Source organism: Bombus flavifrons, chromosome 2 (assembly GCF_040668555.2).
Source record: "Bombus flavifrons isolate JBK064 chromosome 2, iyBomFlav1_principal, whole genome shotgun sequence".
NCBI lineage: Eukaryota > Metazoa > Arthropoda > Insecta > Hymenoptera > Apidae > Bombus > Bombus flavifrons.
The window spans coordinates 15,642,481-15,660,986 of record NC_138443.1 but is presented as its reverse complement, the minus strand read 5'-3'; the positions used below and the strand labels follow the sequence as shown (position 1 = coordinate 15,660,986).

The 18,506-nt window shown below is 37.0% G+C and overlaps 1 protein-coding gene across 11 annotated transcripts in view; it reads right to left on the bottom strand.

Annotated features, from left to right (window-relative positions):
* gro (TLE family member transcriptional corepressor groucho) overlaps positions 1-18,040 on the bottom strand; it is a 115,855-nt gene extending 97,815 nt beyond the window's left edge. For 4 of the 11 annotated variants that reach the window (XM_069132385.1, XM_069132384.1, XM_069132387.1 and 1 more), the window contains exons 1-2: positions 17,679-18,039; positions 11,523-11,726 (exon numbers count right to left, since the gene is read on the bottom strand). In XM_069132385.1, coding sequence (XP_068988486.1) covers positions 11,523-11,558 — 36 coding nt within the window. In that variant the 5' untranslated portion in view covers positions 11,559-11,726; positions 17,679-18,039. Of the gene's footprint in view, positions 1-11,522; positions 11,727-17,678 lie in introns of all 11 variants that reach the window. The other 7 variants (XM_069132389.1, XM_069132392.1, XM_069132386.1 and 4 more) reach the window with 3 other exon arrangements.
* Between the last annotated feature and the right edge of the window lie 466 nt (positions 18,041-18,506).

Genomic DNA, 18,506 nt, shown 5'->3' with positions numbered 1-18,506 from the left:
CGTCCACACGATACACGTATACAGTTCTATCGGTGTATGTATGGTACGACTAGCATCGTTGGCCGAGCACAATGCTATAGTCACCCCTGGGTGTTGCTGTTGCTAGTTCCCCTTAACCTACGCGCGACTAAAACAAGATTTATCGTCTGTGGAAACGTACTCGTCGATACGGTGAACCGGCGTAAAAATACGGGCGTGTGGGCCCTTTGTAAAGAGGAGAGTCGGCCGGCTTAAGTTTAATGCCGGATTGGCCGTTGCGATCGAAATTAATGAATATGTAGTATCGATCAACGATTCGGCGATACACGTGCATAAATGGAAATTGAAAAGAAATAAATTCTAAAATGGTAGATTAAAAAAATGGTAATATAGAAAAATGAATATCTATGAATCTAGAAATGTACATTTTTTAATCAGATATTCTTCTGCGTATAGGATTATATTAAAAGAATTAACGTGATCGGACTTCTTAATTACATCTTACATTAAAATATCGTATGTAACGATATAGTAATACCGTTCTCCCTGTAGTTTTCGTATTTCAGCATGCGTTGAAATATTTGAAATTCTCACCGTGGTTTGTAAACTTTGAAAGCGAACTTACGTTATACAGTTTGTTACGAGATAACGACTAGATATTTTTAATTCAGGGAGGAAAATAAAGATGGCACGAGGAAAATGAAACAATTTTTATACCGAATAAAGAGATGATAAAACTTCGTTTGTTTTTTTTTTTTTTCATTTCTTTGAAACGGTAGATAGATCATTTTAACTAAGAATAAAAAGGGCAGAGAGAACGCTGAAACATAGGGTTTCAGCAACGAGACCGAGAAATCGTCGAAGTAGACATCCATTGAATCCGCCAAAAAGCTCGTTGTATCAAGATTGACCACGTGGACGATATCGAAGTAAAACGCCTTCGTCACGCAAGGGATGAAACGTTTATCGTCTACTCTACGAGAACGATGGCATTTTTTTTCTATTTTAACCTTTCCGTTCGTGCATCTGGCTCCAGGCTACGCCGTGGGAGTATATACCTTTACACGAACCCGCAGCAAACATGTACTTTTGTATCGATCTTTTCCTCTACTTTACACACCTCTATTTCAGAGCAATAATCGTCCTGACCATACGGGAGACTAGTACGTTATCTATCTGTTTTCAAACCTATTCGAATATAAATACGAAAACTAGTCTTTCAAAACTGGTACGAACAGCGAAATATTAATTTCTTAAATAACGTAGACTTTAAAACAATCTAACGAATAGATAGCGAATATTTATGAAAATTTATATTTTTACGATTACAAATAAACAAATTTAATACAAATTTAATTTAAATACAATTTTTATTACAATTTAAATACAAATTTGTTTCATCTATTAAATATTATATAACCAATATTATCCTGTATATTTTTACCTATTATTCTCGTATGCTACGTATTATGCATCGTTAAAATCCCCAGGTTACAGATCACTAACGTCAGAATTGCCAAAGGTAATCAAACTAACTAATTCGTAATTTTTCATAAAATCTCTGATCAATTACAACGATGCAGTTTTCTTTTAGATTTGAATGATTCTACGAATATTTAGATAAAAGTTTTGCTTCGGATATTTCCTACATTTTTGCGTATTGTGGCCACCTTCTATATATACCTTTGAATCTCTAAATTTCCCATGAATGCATCAACTTCTACAGCCTATCGATGGCTAATATTTGACCACAGTATCAGCTACCAATTATCAAAATAAACGACATAGCATAGTAAAATATTTTAACATTGCAACGTCTAGGATTTTCTAAGAAGACTAACTCGTATATTTGTAGAGAATTGGTCTTTTGATCGATACACATCATTCGCTGCACCGACAATCATGCGGATGACACTGACGGCCATTCTATGGGCGTAAGTACATATGAATATACGTGCATATGTGTACGTATATTTCTGACCATGCCCTTCTCTCCTGCCCTTCTGTGCTTTAACGAGGATAGCCGAGGGTCGAACCTCGTTCGACATGTAAATGTAAATGTTGGACAAGAACCATCCAGAGATTCTCAACTTTCTTAGCCCAATGTCTAGTGGCCGGTAGGTGGACTGGAGGTCCGGTGAGAATCACTGGTGAGGACACTCCGTGACTCCCCGGTGTGGCAAGAGTGTTGCGACGTTCTCGACACAGTTGGCAGTGGTGATCAATCTTCCCCGGCCACGTTACATTCTTCGACCGCACGTCCGTCACCAAGGAAAAACGCACACCGACTGCACAATAGCGTATAAATGGGCTGGAGGCAGAAAATCCCGCTGACTCGCCGCCGTCCTATGTTTTCAAGCCACAAACTATGCTCGCTTTAAATCAAAGTGTTCTTATTGTTGTCTTGTTTATTTATCGTTAACGATATCAAGGAATTTACTTTGCTCCGAAAGAGAATCAGATACGTAAACGATAACAAACAATAAAATATTTTTGGCTAATTACGATTATTGGTTATAGTTTTCAGAAGAAGATCGACGATCGTAATATTTTTATCGAGTTTTACGTGAAGCTACGTGATAAATTTTTTCAACGCTCCTTCCTCGACGATATTCTTTTCTTTGGACGATAGTCAAGTCTTTTGTATATTATTACTAAACAGAACTACCAATTATCGCGTCTTCATAACGAGATGATCGGCTTCTATAGCGGATAATCGTTGCAAGAGTAACCCAAAATGAGAACCACTCGTTGGGATTTCAGTGGGTGGCGTTGGTCCCCTCATCAAATGCTTGTCATACCGTTCTTACCCTCAAACTCCGGAGCCTAGCAGATCCCAACAGTCGGGTAAAGCCCGAGCCGCACCCCCGTGTACACAACGAGAAAGAGGACGATGTGTATATGAGAAGAGGTGGGCAACCACCCCAATGGACCCGTCGACGAAGGCTTAAAGCCCATAGGCCTGTGATATGCCTCGGGGCCAAGAATTATGTCGCTGAAACCCACCAATTACGAGGGTTGCAACCCGAAAACGGCTTTCTTTCCTTCCACTTCTCTACATATACACGCGTACAGAAAACCGAAGTAAGTCGCGTCTTTTTTCAATCGAGATCGAATCTACACTGCGGGACGATTTTCAACGAACGCTTTTAACCACGAGAATGAAACTTTCGTGAATTACATTGCACCAGGGAATTTGTTAAAATTTTATGAATTATATTTCCTGCGTATTTTTGAACGACCATTATTCCTTTTTTTTCGTTCTCTTTCCTTGGCAGAAAGAATGAAAATAAAACTTACTTTATGCACAGTTATATTCTATGTACAGCTGTAATATAGAACGAAGAATAGAATAATAAGACAGGAGTAGAAATCCTCTGAACGTGTATCGTAGTCCATCATTCGACGATGAAAAAGACCATTCGTCTGATTACGATTTCACGAAACGTCGTCGCGCACCGTATCCACCAGGCCAGCGACGGATTAATCAGCGAAACCATGCGGTTTCTTGCTCCCTCTGCGATTAATTAATCCTCGCGATTAATCACTCCAAGCGCTTTTCATCGACCAGCAGATCGTTTTTGTTCGTATTTTCGAGCGAAGGATATGCACGCGTATACACAGCCTGCGCGTTGTTTGCCGTGCGAAAAGAGGAGCACATAAAATTCACGGGACTCGCAACAATACGTTTCCTATAAACCTTTTTAATTTCAATTATGATAAACAACTGGCAACTATAGAATACGAAAACGAACTGTTTACAAACGATAATATCCACATACACGCGTGCCGATAACGATATTATCGTAAATAATCCGAGCGCAAAAATTATTACGGGAAATTCATCCAATTGTCTGTTAACTGTTATTAACATAACACACATCACGTTCCTACTTTCACGTTTAAATACCCAACGCTTGTAAAAACAATACAATTTTTTACTCGACAAGAAATAATGTTTTTTAGGATCAAATAAACCGGAAAATACACACACATATCTGATTCTGTTAAAAATCCCGCTATTTACGTATTAAATAAAGATGCAAGCGTGTAAATACACGAGTATCGTGCCGGATATGTGTACAAAAATACTAAATTGCCAGATGCATCGAGCCAGAAATACCGAAAAATTTGTTTGATAACATATATAGGCGTGTGTATATTTCGTAAAAAGTGTATGCGCCGTATCGCGGGATGTAACGTTCCAAAATGTATCGCCATCAATCGTGATCCGTATGTATAAAAACCTGAATTACCAAATTCCTCTAACGTCAAGAGAGAAGAATTTTCCGACTTGTTCGCGACGGTGACTTGAAAGCATGTACGCAAAAACTTTGGAACTTTTCCATTACTTTAAGACGAGTGGTGGTAAAACACGTGGACGAAAACCGACTCGAAATCTCCAAGCATTTTTATCGCCTGGAAGAACCAGTTCACGTTATATAACGATGTTAAACGTTAAGGCGAGAAACAAAGGCATTTAGAGATTGTAAGGGTATCGTAACTATTCGTGGCAATTTTCTCGACGAGATCCAACGAAATTACGAGACTGCTTCTGTAATTCGAAGCACAGTAGAGCTGACATATATCCACACTGATTCGCCAAAGTATTTCAACATCTATAAAAACTTTTTATGAATATATTACCCCTGTTACGCGAAACATTTCGAGATTTCATCAACGTTGTAACGAGACACGATTATCACGGTTATATTGGTAAAGTTTGAAACGAATCTGGAAATGTACGTAGGAGGTACAAGATATTTAACGCAAGTGTATGGTATAATATATTTCGCAGAGCGAAAGATCATAAAATTATTTAAAAACTCAATTATCCATTACATTAATAAACTTCAATATCCAACGGGACCATCTCCAATGTTCGTTATATGTTCTTTTTTTTTCTTTACTAAATATACGTTTAAATTGATGTTTCAGATCGATCTTCAATTCATTTATTCACCAATACGATCGCGACAGTCGAATCTCGTTACAGCGTAAACGAAAGAAATTCGAAAATGTTTCATACAACACGCACAACGTATGTACACGCGAAAGTTTTTTTATAGTAGAAGTTGAGATATTTTCCTAAGTCATTGTACGTGGCAGAAACGCTATTCAACGGAGAAAACCGCATCTGCATCTGCCTCTTCCGCGAACGCATCTCCAAAGTATAAATTCGTCATTGGCATCCATTGTTACCAATCGGCCGTCTAGTATGACTTTTTCTATTTCAGAATCAAGTGACCCTCCGGCGAGCATTTCAATTTTCGCTCCTCGTTTCAATTCGGATGGGACGACTCGACGAACAATTAGTCGTCGTGCAATTTGATCAGCGATTGTCATCGGCGTATACCAGTGTCGCCCCCCGTCCCCACCCCCAATCCCAACCCCCATCGTCGTGGACGCACTGAAAAAACTCGCGGTGGAGAATCATTTTTATGTTGCAATTTCGCTTTTCTATCCGGATGCATTGTGGACCGACACGATTTTCGAGCACCATCTTAACGGTAAACGACGTTCGATTAAAAACGGAAATCTTTCCAATTTTTACCTTCGTTTACACATTCGTGTCGATAATGTGAATATATATGATTTTACGTTAACGTCTAATGCTGCGAATCTTAATTTAAAAGTCGCTACTCGCAACGTGATTACGGTCATTTTTAATTACCGTTATTTTTATAGAAAATTTTATCGCTACCGCTACGTTCCAGTATTCTCTCGGCGATCGTAATACTTGAATCCTTAATATCTAGTAATCTTTAATAAGTGAGAGTTTCGCAATCGTAACGTGCGAATCGCGACTTGCCAGAGGATTGCAAAATATTTTTTTAAAGGTAGTCGCGGTTATTTCTAACTCGTATTACGTATTTTCGTATGAAATTTTGTCGCAACGATTTCAACGCGATTCTATTACAATACATTTGCTCGATATTCCAACACTGATTGTCCATAAACGAACAGAAATAATGTAAAATTTAACGGATATAATCACGTTTTTACAACCGATTGATCAGACGCAAACACACACAGCTAATGTTTCATTGAGTATTCGGTTAATTACAGGTAATAACAGGTTATAAGTTGAAATATATTTTTATGCATATGTACGCAGTTAGGATGGTAATTGGTTGTTACAAAAGTCACGATTCGAAAAAGGTTGAGAGACACTGGTTCAACGGGAAACTTGAAAAGGATACACGGTATTCGGTAAAGATTTTGAAAATATTTATGCAATTCCGTGGGTATCGGTTTTTTCGTGCTTCGTACATTCAACGTGATTATAACTTAAATACTTTAAAATAAGAGAAGACATCGAAAAACCGTCAAGTCCCACGTACAAACAGCATAAACGATTCACAAGATTGTGTATGCAGATGGAATACGAATGAATAAGCGAACGTTAGATAGAGTGAGAGAAGAAGGGGGGAAGAGGTGAAGTGGTAGGGAAAGACTGAAAGAGAAGAAAGAGAGGAAGAAACAAAGCGTGTCCCTTTGTCCTTTGTTATCCTTTGCTAAAATCTATATATCAGCGTGATACATTTGCAAGGAGGCTGCAACTTTTCGTTAACGTGACATTTCTTTTCGCATCCTGTTTTCTACTTCTTTTTTGCGTAATAAATATGTACATATCGTTGATCGATCAAACGTTCGTTCCGCGTAGATGTTACAAGTTCCAACCACAATGCAATTATACCGTATATCATTGCAGTACATTTCACATAATTGCAAAACGCAATTGGATAATTATCAACGTAAAAACAGAGAACGCAATACGAAGTTGGAAACAATTCTGTATAATTTACCTTTAATATTTTCTAGTTTTATTTTCGAAGATTCAACTACATGCGGAAAGTGGGATATTTATCAAGTGGTAGATTTATACAACTTGGTGAAGAGAAAACAAAATTAAGATAAGTACAATCTTGGTCATAAATCAAGACAATTTTATAATTACGTGTAATAATATTTGTTTATACGTATACAGGGTGGTTGGTAACTGGTGGTACAAGCGGAAAGGGGGCGATTCTACGCGAAAAAAGAAGTCGAAAATATAGAATAAAAATTTTTTTTTAATTTTTTTTAAAATCTACAGTGAGATCCGTTATAACGAGACGTAATAAAGTGCACGCGTACCGAGCGAAAATTCAAAGTCGATTTTCTCGAAAACAAAGCCTCAAACGAAAAATTTTTATTCTATATTTTCGTCTTCTTTTTTCGCGTAGAATCACTCCCTTTCCGCTTGTAGCACCAGTTACCAACCACCCTGTATAACTGTATTAAATGTCTTACGACTTATGGACAATAGTGCACGTATGAATGGTATGCCTGAAATCAACACATTCATGCACAGTAGGTTGATTAAGTTCTTTACTTCCTCTATAGGACACGCTACTAGACAATCAAGGATAACAGTCATTACCGTGCCAGTTATTGTTTCTATTATCACCATCCGTTTGACAGTGGTAAGAGCAGAACCTACCAACACGCTTGAACTTATTTATCAAGATACGTACAATTACTTCCAGATGTTTAATGAAACGTGGCGATGACGATAATCGTAAACGTAAGCGTTCTTCCTAGTTGGATAGTTGAATCATTACGGAATTTTTATTTATTTTCTAAATATAAGAGGAAGAACATTTTTGAAGAATTATTAGAATTGTTAGATTTTTATCTATCAATTAAATATTAAATTGATTAAATAAATATCATAAGACGAGTAATAATTTACGTATTATGTGAATTTTGTACAATTTTGCACTTTTAAATTTTTTATTAATGAATAAACATTCGCAATTTAATAATTATCAATGCAAACATAATTAATATCAAAACGCTAAAACCAAAACTTCCGACACAATTTAGTTAACTCACCATATCTTGTCTTGCGACCGCTTTCTTCGCTAAGTTTCTCAATTCGCCTCGTGAAATTTTGTCCATTGTATGTATAGAATTTTTTGCAATAAGAATACTTCGCAACGCGTGTATCGTTCTTTCTTTCTTGTAACCTACATTTTCAATAATCTTTACGAATGACTTCAATCGTGTGTCATCTACGATTTGGCAAAGTAACGAGCGTACAACAATGTTCCATCGAGCAACTCCTGCTTTTATTATCTATCTCTTCTTCGTAAAGGCTCAAGTTACAGAGTTTACGAGCACAATGGTCGTAGCCGTCCCATCATTTATTTGGTTGCCAAGTGTAGAGAATGGGTCAGTTCTTAGCGCTTAGGATAGTGTTCGCTTCTATTATGACTGCAGACCATCTATCATTCGCGATGGTAAATTCAAAATCAATTTCTCCGCCTCTAAACAGCGGATAAGTGAAGACCCCGACCGTAAAACTCTCTACATGTACATATTTGTAAATGTATATGCAGTCTTACGTTAAATCTTTAAACTTCTCTCAGCTTAACATTCTCCGGGATACTCATCGATAATACTTTTAATACTTTGGACAAGCATCCGTTGGATCAATTGTATGAAATTATCTTCCATATAAATACAAATTTGGAAGAACTCACGGATTAAATTCTCCGTTTGTCGACAGAGAGTTTGTATCGATGTAACTTAACCGATTAATTTTAATTATCGTCCTATCTACTTAAAGACAATTTTGCTATTACTTTACAACGAAATTAGTTCTTCGATGAACAAATAGTTTCTATTTTATCCTCCATACGGTGTATAATTAATTTCTACAACTATTCCAAAGAACTTTCAATTTTTAATAAATGTATACAAGCATTTTTTATATTATTATACAGAATGTGTATATGGTTATGACAGCTTACAGCAAAGGAGAATAAATTTCAGTAGCTCGTGGATTAAACTTGAATCCTCCAGTGAACGAGTATGCAGTAACATTCGACTATGGTTAAACATTTAACTTCCACAATTGGCAAAATAAATTTATTACGACGAAGATTAGCTATCGACGAGACCAGTAATAAAAAAGCAGAACAGTTAAATCAATCTCTTTTTTTTGATAAGAACTACGTACGTATCGTATAAGAATGAAACGAACTCTACGCATGGCAAGAGTTGGTAGATAGAGCAGATACCAATCGGATCGAATGTTGTGCAACGACGCGTACACATTCGACTTCTATGAATAGAATAAACCGCGTATTATTGCAAGAACGATTTTACTCTTTAAGAATCCTCATGAGGAAATTATTGAACCACTTTGTGCCCCTTGAACGGCGCCACATTAGCGCCAATAAGCAAACAACCGGCAAGTGTACCCACATATCAACGGCACCAGCACCAACCAGCAGCTTCTACGAACGGCAATTGTTGTACGTTGACTTGTCCTCTCTCTCTCTCTGTCTCTCCCTCTATAAATAATCTCTATAATTTCTAGAGGCCTCCTGTGTCAGCGAATTCTCCGGTGGTCTCGTTTCGCATAAAGGACTTTGAGCTTATGTGACGCGTGAAATTATAACGGCGGTGAAAAAGTAAAAAAGAGGGCGGCCAGGCCAAAGCATTCTTTGAATAGTGGAATTATTTGCAGTAAGAAAATGAAAATGCAAAGGCGACCGGTTAAAGCGCGTATAAAGGAGAATGCTTTTTCTACTATGACCCTGCAATTATATTATTCCGTGCCGATCCTTTCTTCCGTAAACTTCATAACCGCCATTTGGTTTATTCTTTGCAACGAGCTGGTGTGAGAAGAGGAGAGAACGAGGAAGCGAGAGAAAGAGAGACAGAGAAAACACGAGTGCCGGCGGTGGTGCAGGGATGTGACTGCAGGAAGGCTTAACTGCGAACCGAGAAAAATGTGAAAATCCAGACGAAACAAGGATATTTACATATGCAACCGTATTCGAGTGATATCTCACGTGGCTACCCAGATGCTAAACATCTTAGAAGAAACGTTCGAAAACACAGGGCTGTTTCATGCTCCGAGATCACAAGTAACGAGATACACTGTCGCGGATGAATAAAATCTAGCAACAGGAAAAGTAACATCAACCCGGTAAACTTTTCCCGCGCGAAGAATCCTGAACGAATGCTTAATAGTTCAAACAATGAACAAAGCGGTGAATTAAAATTGAAGGCATCCCATAAGTGGGCACATGAAAGGGGAGAGAAGATAATATAGGCCACCGGCAACGCCACGATGGTGTTAGAGCAACTGACGGGGTAACTACTTTGAAAAGAAAAGTTGAAAGCTCACGAGCACCGACGCCTTTTCTTCTTCGCTCGTAGAAGTACTTAAGGCGCTTCTCTCCCGGTTCATCGTGATATCAATATTATAGAAAGAAATGAAATTTCAAGTTTATATAATAAATCTTTCCTTTGCTGGTTTCTCTCCCCTTGGCTTTAGGAAACGCGTAACACATTCGCGATTAATCGTAGAAATCTCCCAATTTACTAGCAGAAAAAATAAATTTCAGGTACGTACGATAAATCCTACCTTTTCCTCGTTTCCTTTATTTCACGAAACCCATAATTCACACAACGAGATCCCCTCTTTTCACTTACTATTAGCAACATGTTGCCCTGGTTTGTCGTCGTTTTGCACGTGTACTGCGTCCGTGGTAATCCTTAGTATTTATGTATTAGTTATTTGATATAAAAAAGTTAATAGAACAAATGTTATTAGCAAAAATTGTACCGAAATACGCTATATTATCCATTTCGTGTAGATTGCATAGAATATAGAATTATTGAAAGAAACATAGAACTGCAAGATTATTTTAGAGATTCTGAAGTTTAAGAAGCTTATACTGCGTTCAGAATTTATATGGTTGGTAATGTTCCGATATTAAGGAAAACAATTACAACGCTACTATTTCAAAAATTCTACACCGAGGACACTCTCATCGCCAAAATAATTCACAATGAACGTTTACTTAGATTATTCTTGCACGGTAGAATTTTTTTCAATACCCAAGTCAACATTCGTGCAAACATTCCTTCCAGCCGTAGTACTTGCCGCGACACCATAAAGCATACATTATAAAAATTTCCCCGAGGAAAAGAAAATTACAAAAATTAGCGGTTCCAAGGCGAAACTACGTCGGGCACAATAAAAATTGGCTAAGTTCGCGGTATCTCGAGTTACAGGAGAGAGTAACGCCCGCACCTCTCGTAATTTCGACCGCGACAACCATGTTTCACTCGCCGTCTGTGAAACTTGAAAAAGACGACGATAAAGAAAATAAAACAAAAGGGTCTTTTATTTGTTCTTTTCCTTTTTTTTTTTTTTTTTTTTTTAATTTTCATTTTCTTTTATTTTATTAGAGCTTATTTTATTTCTACTAGAACCTCGCTTGTTCGAACAGATAGAAAAACAAAACAGTTTCTATAGTCTTCTTCATTCATACTGAATTAAAATAAATCATTATCGTTATAGGAATTCGTATAACGAATACGATCGTACAGAGTTAACAGAGGCTCTCACCTATCAATTCGTAAATGTACGTGATGAAACTGATCATTCTTTTGTTCGCATAATCGAACTAAGGATAAACAAAATTCTACTCGATCGAATGGAATTGTATTTTGTTTTTGTTAGAATTACTTACGGGAGCGGCTGGGTGTCTCGCCGGCGCGGGGTACATCTTAATTGTGACTAAATACTCCGCAAGAATCACACGCGTCCGCAATGTCCTTTGTACACGGTCATTTCATGATCCATTCCCCGGCTCGATCTTTGCAGTAACATTCTCAGGATCTTGGAGGAACGCCAACGGTCTTCCCTCGATGTTCAGCATCAAGATCTTCGCCAACTGTAATTATAACACGACATGATTCGTTACTTTAAACAAAACCAAGGTGTTTCGTAAACTTCTTCCTGAGAAGTCGTGATTTCGCGTGACGCTCTTGCTTTTCTTAGAACCAAATCATTAGTCTTACATAGTCATTTACATGTTTAGGCTATACCAGGTAGTTTTCAATCTCCCGATGAGATTATAAGTTTTGGACTAGTTTTTAATCGCTCGCTGAGATTATATGGATAACATGAATATGTATAAGTCTCTTAGAAAGCAATTCGATCGACTCCACTTTTACTCAATTTCTCAATCTCTTTGCTATTTACGAAAATATAGATAATCTATAAACGTTCGATCTTAATATTCGACATAATTTTATATTTATATGAGATATATATGTATATTCTCTGATTTCAATGAATAAGATATTTTAAAAAAGATAAGGCGTCCGAAGAGATACAAACGTTAGAAAAAAGAAAGGAGAAAGGCAGGTTTAAATTTTAATTAATTTTATTCACCGCGAGTATAATATAACACTACCTGTTAAAACTATTGGTTTGAGATCTTTTCCTTTCTGTATTGTAAGTACTAGAAACATACAGTTTTTTGTTATTTATTCGGACAAAAATAACTGTATATTATACATATCAGTTTAATTATCCGCTATATAAAATATCCCAAGTAAATTTTCAGAATTTACAGTTTTACAACAATGGAAATTATTTCTTAAAATTCTTGCTAAAATCAAGATGATTATACTCTATTGATAACAAATTACGCAGGTAATTACAGTTTAAATATTCAATGGGTTACCACTGTAAAAGTTGGATGATTAAAATTGCGCATACATTAACTACACTATCGCGTCGCACAGACACGACCGACATACCGAACCCGGCGAGCAATTCGTAGTAACAGAAAGAAGACCGTAAAACAGCAGGTTATGTGCATTTATGTTCATCGAGAAGGAGAGAAATTTTCCGTAATCAGCGAAGGATTCTGAACGACGTTAAATTAATTTGTATCGATCACTGTCACACACGGAATACGATTATTCGTATGAAGATAAAATCAACGTCCCGAGTATAAAAATACGAAGTGCTATAACTTAAAATTCCCGATCAACTTTCACAACGACATTTCATATTTCTCGTACGAGCACGTATGACATGGAAACTATCGAAAAATTCATGAAAATAACTGTAAGCTTAATGTACGAAAAAAATAAAAAAAATAAAAGCCATCTCCCATTTTCAATTTTCATAGGGCGGAAAAATTTCCAGCTACGCATCGCATATGGATTTCGAAATTATTTATACGGCCGTGATGCGTGTGTATGCGGTTTCATGAATCTGGTCGATCAATTTATCGTTCGATTTACGAGCCATGTAAACCATGCTCCGTCACCATTTCGAGAACATTTATCCTAATCTCCAAGGCGTGTTTCTAACGCAAGGCGACAAAGAACGAAGAAAAAAGTAGGAGCAAAAAAAAATTGGGAATAAAAGAACGGGAGGAGGAAATGGAGCAGCAAGGAGAAAAAGGAGATAGGAAAAAGTAAGTGCGCCCAGCGCGCCCTCTCGTTTAAACCAAACGTAAAGCTGTTGCACGAACGAAATGTCACGTACGGAAATTGTGTGTTGTATTTAAAAAAAATACTGTTTTCGGTAAACAGTTTACTTCCACGCGGCTAATACTTTCTTGCGTCCAACACTTTCGCTGAACGCATTTAATTATCGATTAAAAATGACGACGTATCGTGAAACGATGTATCGAAATATCGATAATGGCGGACGACGAACAAATGACTCGTTATAACCTATTAGCGATGCATGAATTTAATTCAACCGTAGGGAATGGTAATTCGGGAAAATTAAAGTATAAACGATCGACTAGCTGAATTAATTAAACAAATTAAAAAAGATCTCGTTACTTGTACAATTTATTTACCTATACCTACTCGCCGACGATAATATAGATGTTCCTTTTGTTTTTCTAATATCGCGTATGATCTCCGAAGGTCGTAGACATCAGGAATTTAACGTATATCTCGCGATAATTTGCACGTGTAATTTACTTCTCTATGACTTTAACACGCTATACCGTTCGAAATTTGAGACAGGTAATTTGATTTGTCGAATTAAATGGGTCACTTGATTATTTAAATGGCTCGTGTCACTTTTCAAGAAACTAGATTTCTCCGAGTATTTGAAGTATTTGAAAAAAATTTCATGTAATTTAAATATTTGAAATCTCTTTATGTTTTCTTCAAATTGAATTAACAACTTAGTGAAGATTGCAACCTCGCCGTTATGAATTTCACACATGATTCATAATACACACAAAAATTACACCAAAACAAGATATCACGTTACTCCTCGTTAATGACAAATTAGCAAAACTCGAAATGATTCATAATCTTTACAAAACATGCTAACATTACGAGTAAACAAGAATGTTAAAATAAATATACACTCGTGTACCAGTATATATACGAGTATTAATGGCTTGCATTAGGGCAATTTGGATCTTCCTCAAGTAATTTTCACATAATAAATCAGTTATATGAAACGAAGTTCGCGCATGTGCGAATTATGTACATATGTATTAAATAACGAAGCGCAGCACTGTTTATGACAGCTATACATGCAAATTCAGAATTGAAAGTGACTGAATAATTTAAAATACCGGAGTGAAAACGTTCAGGAATAAAACGTAGTGGAGTATAAAATTTTTCATCGAAACGAAGGATTTCGTTGTTGTCATCATTTCCACATTGACATACGAGGCGATTTCACACACGTGCACGTGTCATTACGGGCTCTTTGTAACGCCGGATGATGTTTCGTGTAACATGAAAATGGAGTCATGTAACTCCGTTAACAGACCATTCTCCACGGATAATATATTTCACAAGCGATGTATAATGGAGCGGGCGTACGTGAAAAACTCGCAGCCAAATTTGAACAGTCATTTCCATCAATTTGCAATATACAGATATGACGAAACGATGAAAACTTTCAGCAGTTTAACTCGCGACGCCTTTATGGCCTGTTTTCTATAGCCCGATGTAATAACATACAGATCGCAAATAATCACCGACCAAAAATTTACGATCATTTCTTTAGTTGTGGTTACACTAAATTTTCGGCTAATTTTATCATTCAAGATTAATACCATGGATATGTCAGTAATCATTTTCTTCATTTTAATAGATTTTTAATTAAGGAATTAGCAGAATTTTAAACTAACCTTTTTAAATCCCAAAGATCTATGAAATACGCGGAGACTTCAAATCTGACGTTGTACATAACCTAAATGTGCTCCCGCAATTATTCGAATACTTGTAGAAATCTTTTATAAATATATTATGTGTATTATACAAAATATGTTAAAATTTCTAACACTGTAATAAGATCTGACTATCATAATTACATAGGTAAAGTTTGAAACAAATCTGATAATGTGATATAGAGCAATGAGATATAGAAGCTACAAAATATTTTTTAGTGCAACTAAGTACATGTTTCACAAAGATTATAAAAGTATCCAGCGGTCAGTTATTCATTATATTCAAATAACCTTGACATATTCAGCAGCACCATTTTTAGCACTTATACTCTCCACATTTATGCTACATACTAATTCATGTTACATATGGACTAATATAACGTACAATAATGATTTATTGGAAGTAAATATCTTACAACTTCTACACACATTCTCGGACTAATTTCAAATTTTTTCGATGTAAATATGAGAATTGGTTGTGTCTCATTACATGATAATAAAATTCTCAAATATTTTATATAACACGTATATACGATGAAAACATAACATATAGAATATGCAATACACATACATAATACATGTATTTTATACGGCAAATACAAAAATATGTAAGTATGTACATACATACTTTCATAAGCTATTGTTCCTAGGAAGAAAAATTTACAGGGGACGATCGATATTTCGAATACGTATCTTCAACGTTTCTACCATTCGTCAAACAATCCGAAGGTATATGCGACGCGAGACAAAACAGTTGAGCTGTGTGCTCAGATGAAATTCGTGAAAAGGAAAATAAACAAGCATAACGTTGCAGCTGTTCAAAGACACCTATACGTCCGGTTGAAGGAAGGGAACCTATTACCGGACACAGCAGTGCACGGGCAAGTCACGAAGGAAGTTATCACGAATCTCGCTTAATCGCCATTAAGATCCTTAATCACGCGATCTCCGTGATTCTTTTCCCTCGTGATCGTTATCGCGACATGGTCAAGTACCGACGCGCGTGCTGCACTCTGCAACTTAAAGGATTTCCCACAGTAACCCGCGCATTAACGAAATTACGGTTTATCGACGGGAACCAATAGCGTAGCGTGCGACTTGGCTACGTGATGCGCGCGCGTGTGTGCGCAGGCACGTGTCATCGATAAATGGTTGACATTTTATTCGGTTAATTAACATTTAAGCAAAAAATTACGATGAACAATAACGTTAATAAGCGATACTGGTAGATGAGCTATTATACCGTAGCGTCTAGAATGTACTAGGTATGTAAATATCGATACAAGTACTATAGTTGATTTATAAGAAGGTTGAGCAGTTAATCGATATTATTAAAGTTTAATACTTAAATACTCAAATATATATAACACGTATACATCATCGGTATAATAATAAATAAACAGCACCACTTTCCCTTTCTATTTATTTTCTTCCTTGTGTTATCACAGTTAATCGTATATCTAATAAGTTTATTGGCCGTTAAAGAAATAATGTATATGGAAATACCATGGTAAAAGAAGAAAAATGCATAGTAACAGATCTAAGAAGCCGACCGACGAAGAAAGTAGCGAGTAAAACGTGTCGATTGTCTGGATGATTTAATGAGCCATGTACGGTTGATTCGCGATTACCCCCTCCCCCGCCGCCGCTTGTAGCTAACTCCCATTCCCGCTACCGTCGTATCTCTTTCCAGTAATTTACTTCGCAGCTGTGTCGCATCGAAGGTGCTGCCAGTGGTACTGCTTATTAAACTGAGAAAGAGCGAAACTCGTCACTGACTTCTTTCAAATTAGTTTAATAGACGCCGGTTAACGGTTAACCCCACAATGCTTCATATTTTCGTGTTACGATCTCGTTCTCATTTCAACGAACTAAATCATTTTCATCGTTTTAAGAAATACTTAAGAATACTAGTATAAAATTAGACTTGAAATCGAGTACGTTATCAACAATTTTATTTAATGATTTGCAAAAAGTTAAGGAATGTTTCAGAGACAGAGAAACGTAATTGAAACGAAAATAACCCGAAAGACACAGATTAAACGGGTGCTGCAATGTTCTGACGGTTGAAAGATCGTCTTATCGTTTAAAACATCAGGCCGATTAAAATCAGATTTAACCAGACGACATGTACCCGCAACTACGTCGTTTTTGAACACGTAATTTCCGGTGCATCGCGAAAAGCTATTGAAATCTGCTAACATTTCTATAATTACCGGCCATTTGAGTTGGCAACGAACTGAGCAAAGCAACTGAGAGCAATTATCAAGGTTAATGTTACACGATACAGGGTTGTTGATAAGTTCTCCTACACGATGGTTCTACCACCATGTGACAATGTATATAAACGATACAAAGTAAATTAATGACACTATTTTCGAAAACGGAAAACATCAACACGGTTTGTTGACGGTTTCTGTTCAAGACGTTATCCTTATAGATTGTCATTTTATATTGTCGTTAAACAAATAATAAACCGGGTTATCGGGTATAATTGCCGACTATCACGATTTTAAACAATTAGCATTTCACAAGAACAGAATCGACGGTGAAGCGTTTGTGTTTACACAAAAATCTATCGCGAACACGTTAAACGACGCGGCAAACAATAATTTCTCCCATTGGCAACAGACGAATCGGGAATGGTCAATAGAAAAAGCTGTCAGTAAATAATACCTCTACTCGTGACTCCTTTCCTGCTTCTTGCGTTTCGTTTTCTCAGGAGATACGTCTTTAATCCACCTTGGCACTATGCGAAAAAATATAACCGACACACACCGATGATCTCTATGCACTATCACAAACACTTCATGTATATATGTGTAGTTCAAAGAAAAAAAGAAAACGCGTGCACAGTGTCACACATATACAAATATGTACATATATCGAACGTATAAAGCGTCGAGACGAATCGCGAACGTCACAACCGCACCGTACAACGAACGACGCTCGACTGCGAGCCGGGTACCGAAGTGGATGACGGGAAACGTGTGAACGCCGCTTGCCGCCGCGGCGAACACCAATGAGCGGCTACTAACACTATCCATCGCGGCAACGACACTGACACACCAATAAGGGGACACGAATATACACAAAGGAGCGGAATGCCCGTCTCTTTTCTTTTCATAGTCCATCCTTCTTCGACTCGTTTCTCAGTTCGTCGAGTCAAGGGCGTCGACCGACAGGGGCGATTCGTTGTTTCCTTATATCAAAGAAACCAATAATGGCAATAATGGCTAATTTCATAATAATTATGAAATTACAAGTTTTCTTCTCTTTCAATGATACGACCACAACATCCGTCGAGCGAATTCGTTCTACTGTTGAAAACGGTCCACGAAAGATCGCACCCAATGCGGCTTCTATTATCGGAAATTGTAATACCTATTTAACTTACTAATACCACGCCGCTAATGTCTTACGCTCTTGCAGCAACTTTTTACCGAAGTTTTGTCACGACTTTTTTCTTGCCCGCGTAAGGGAACGAAAACAATATTCCGACTC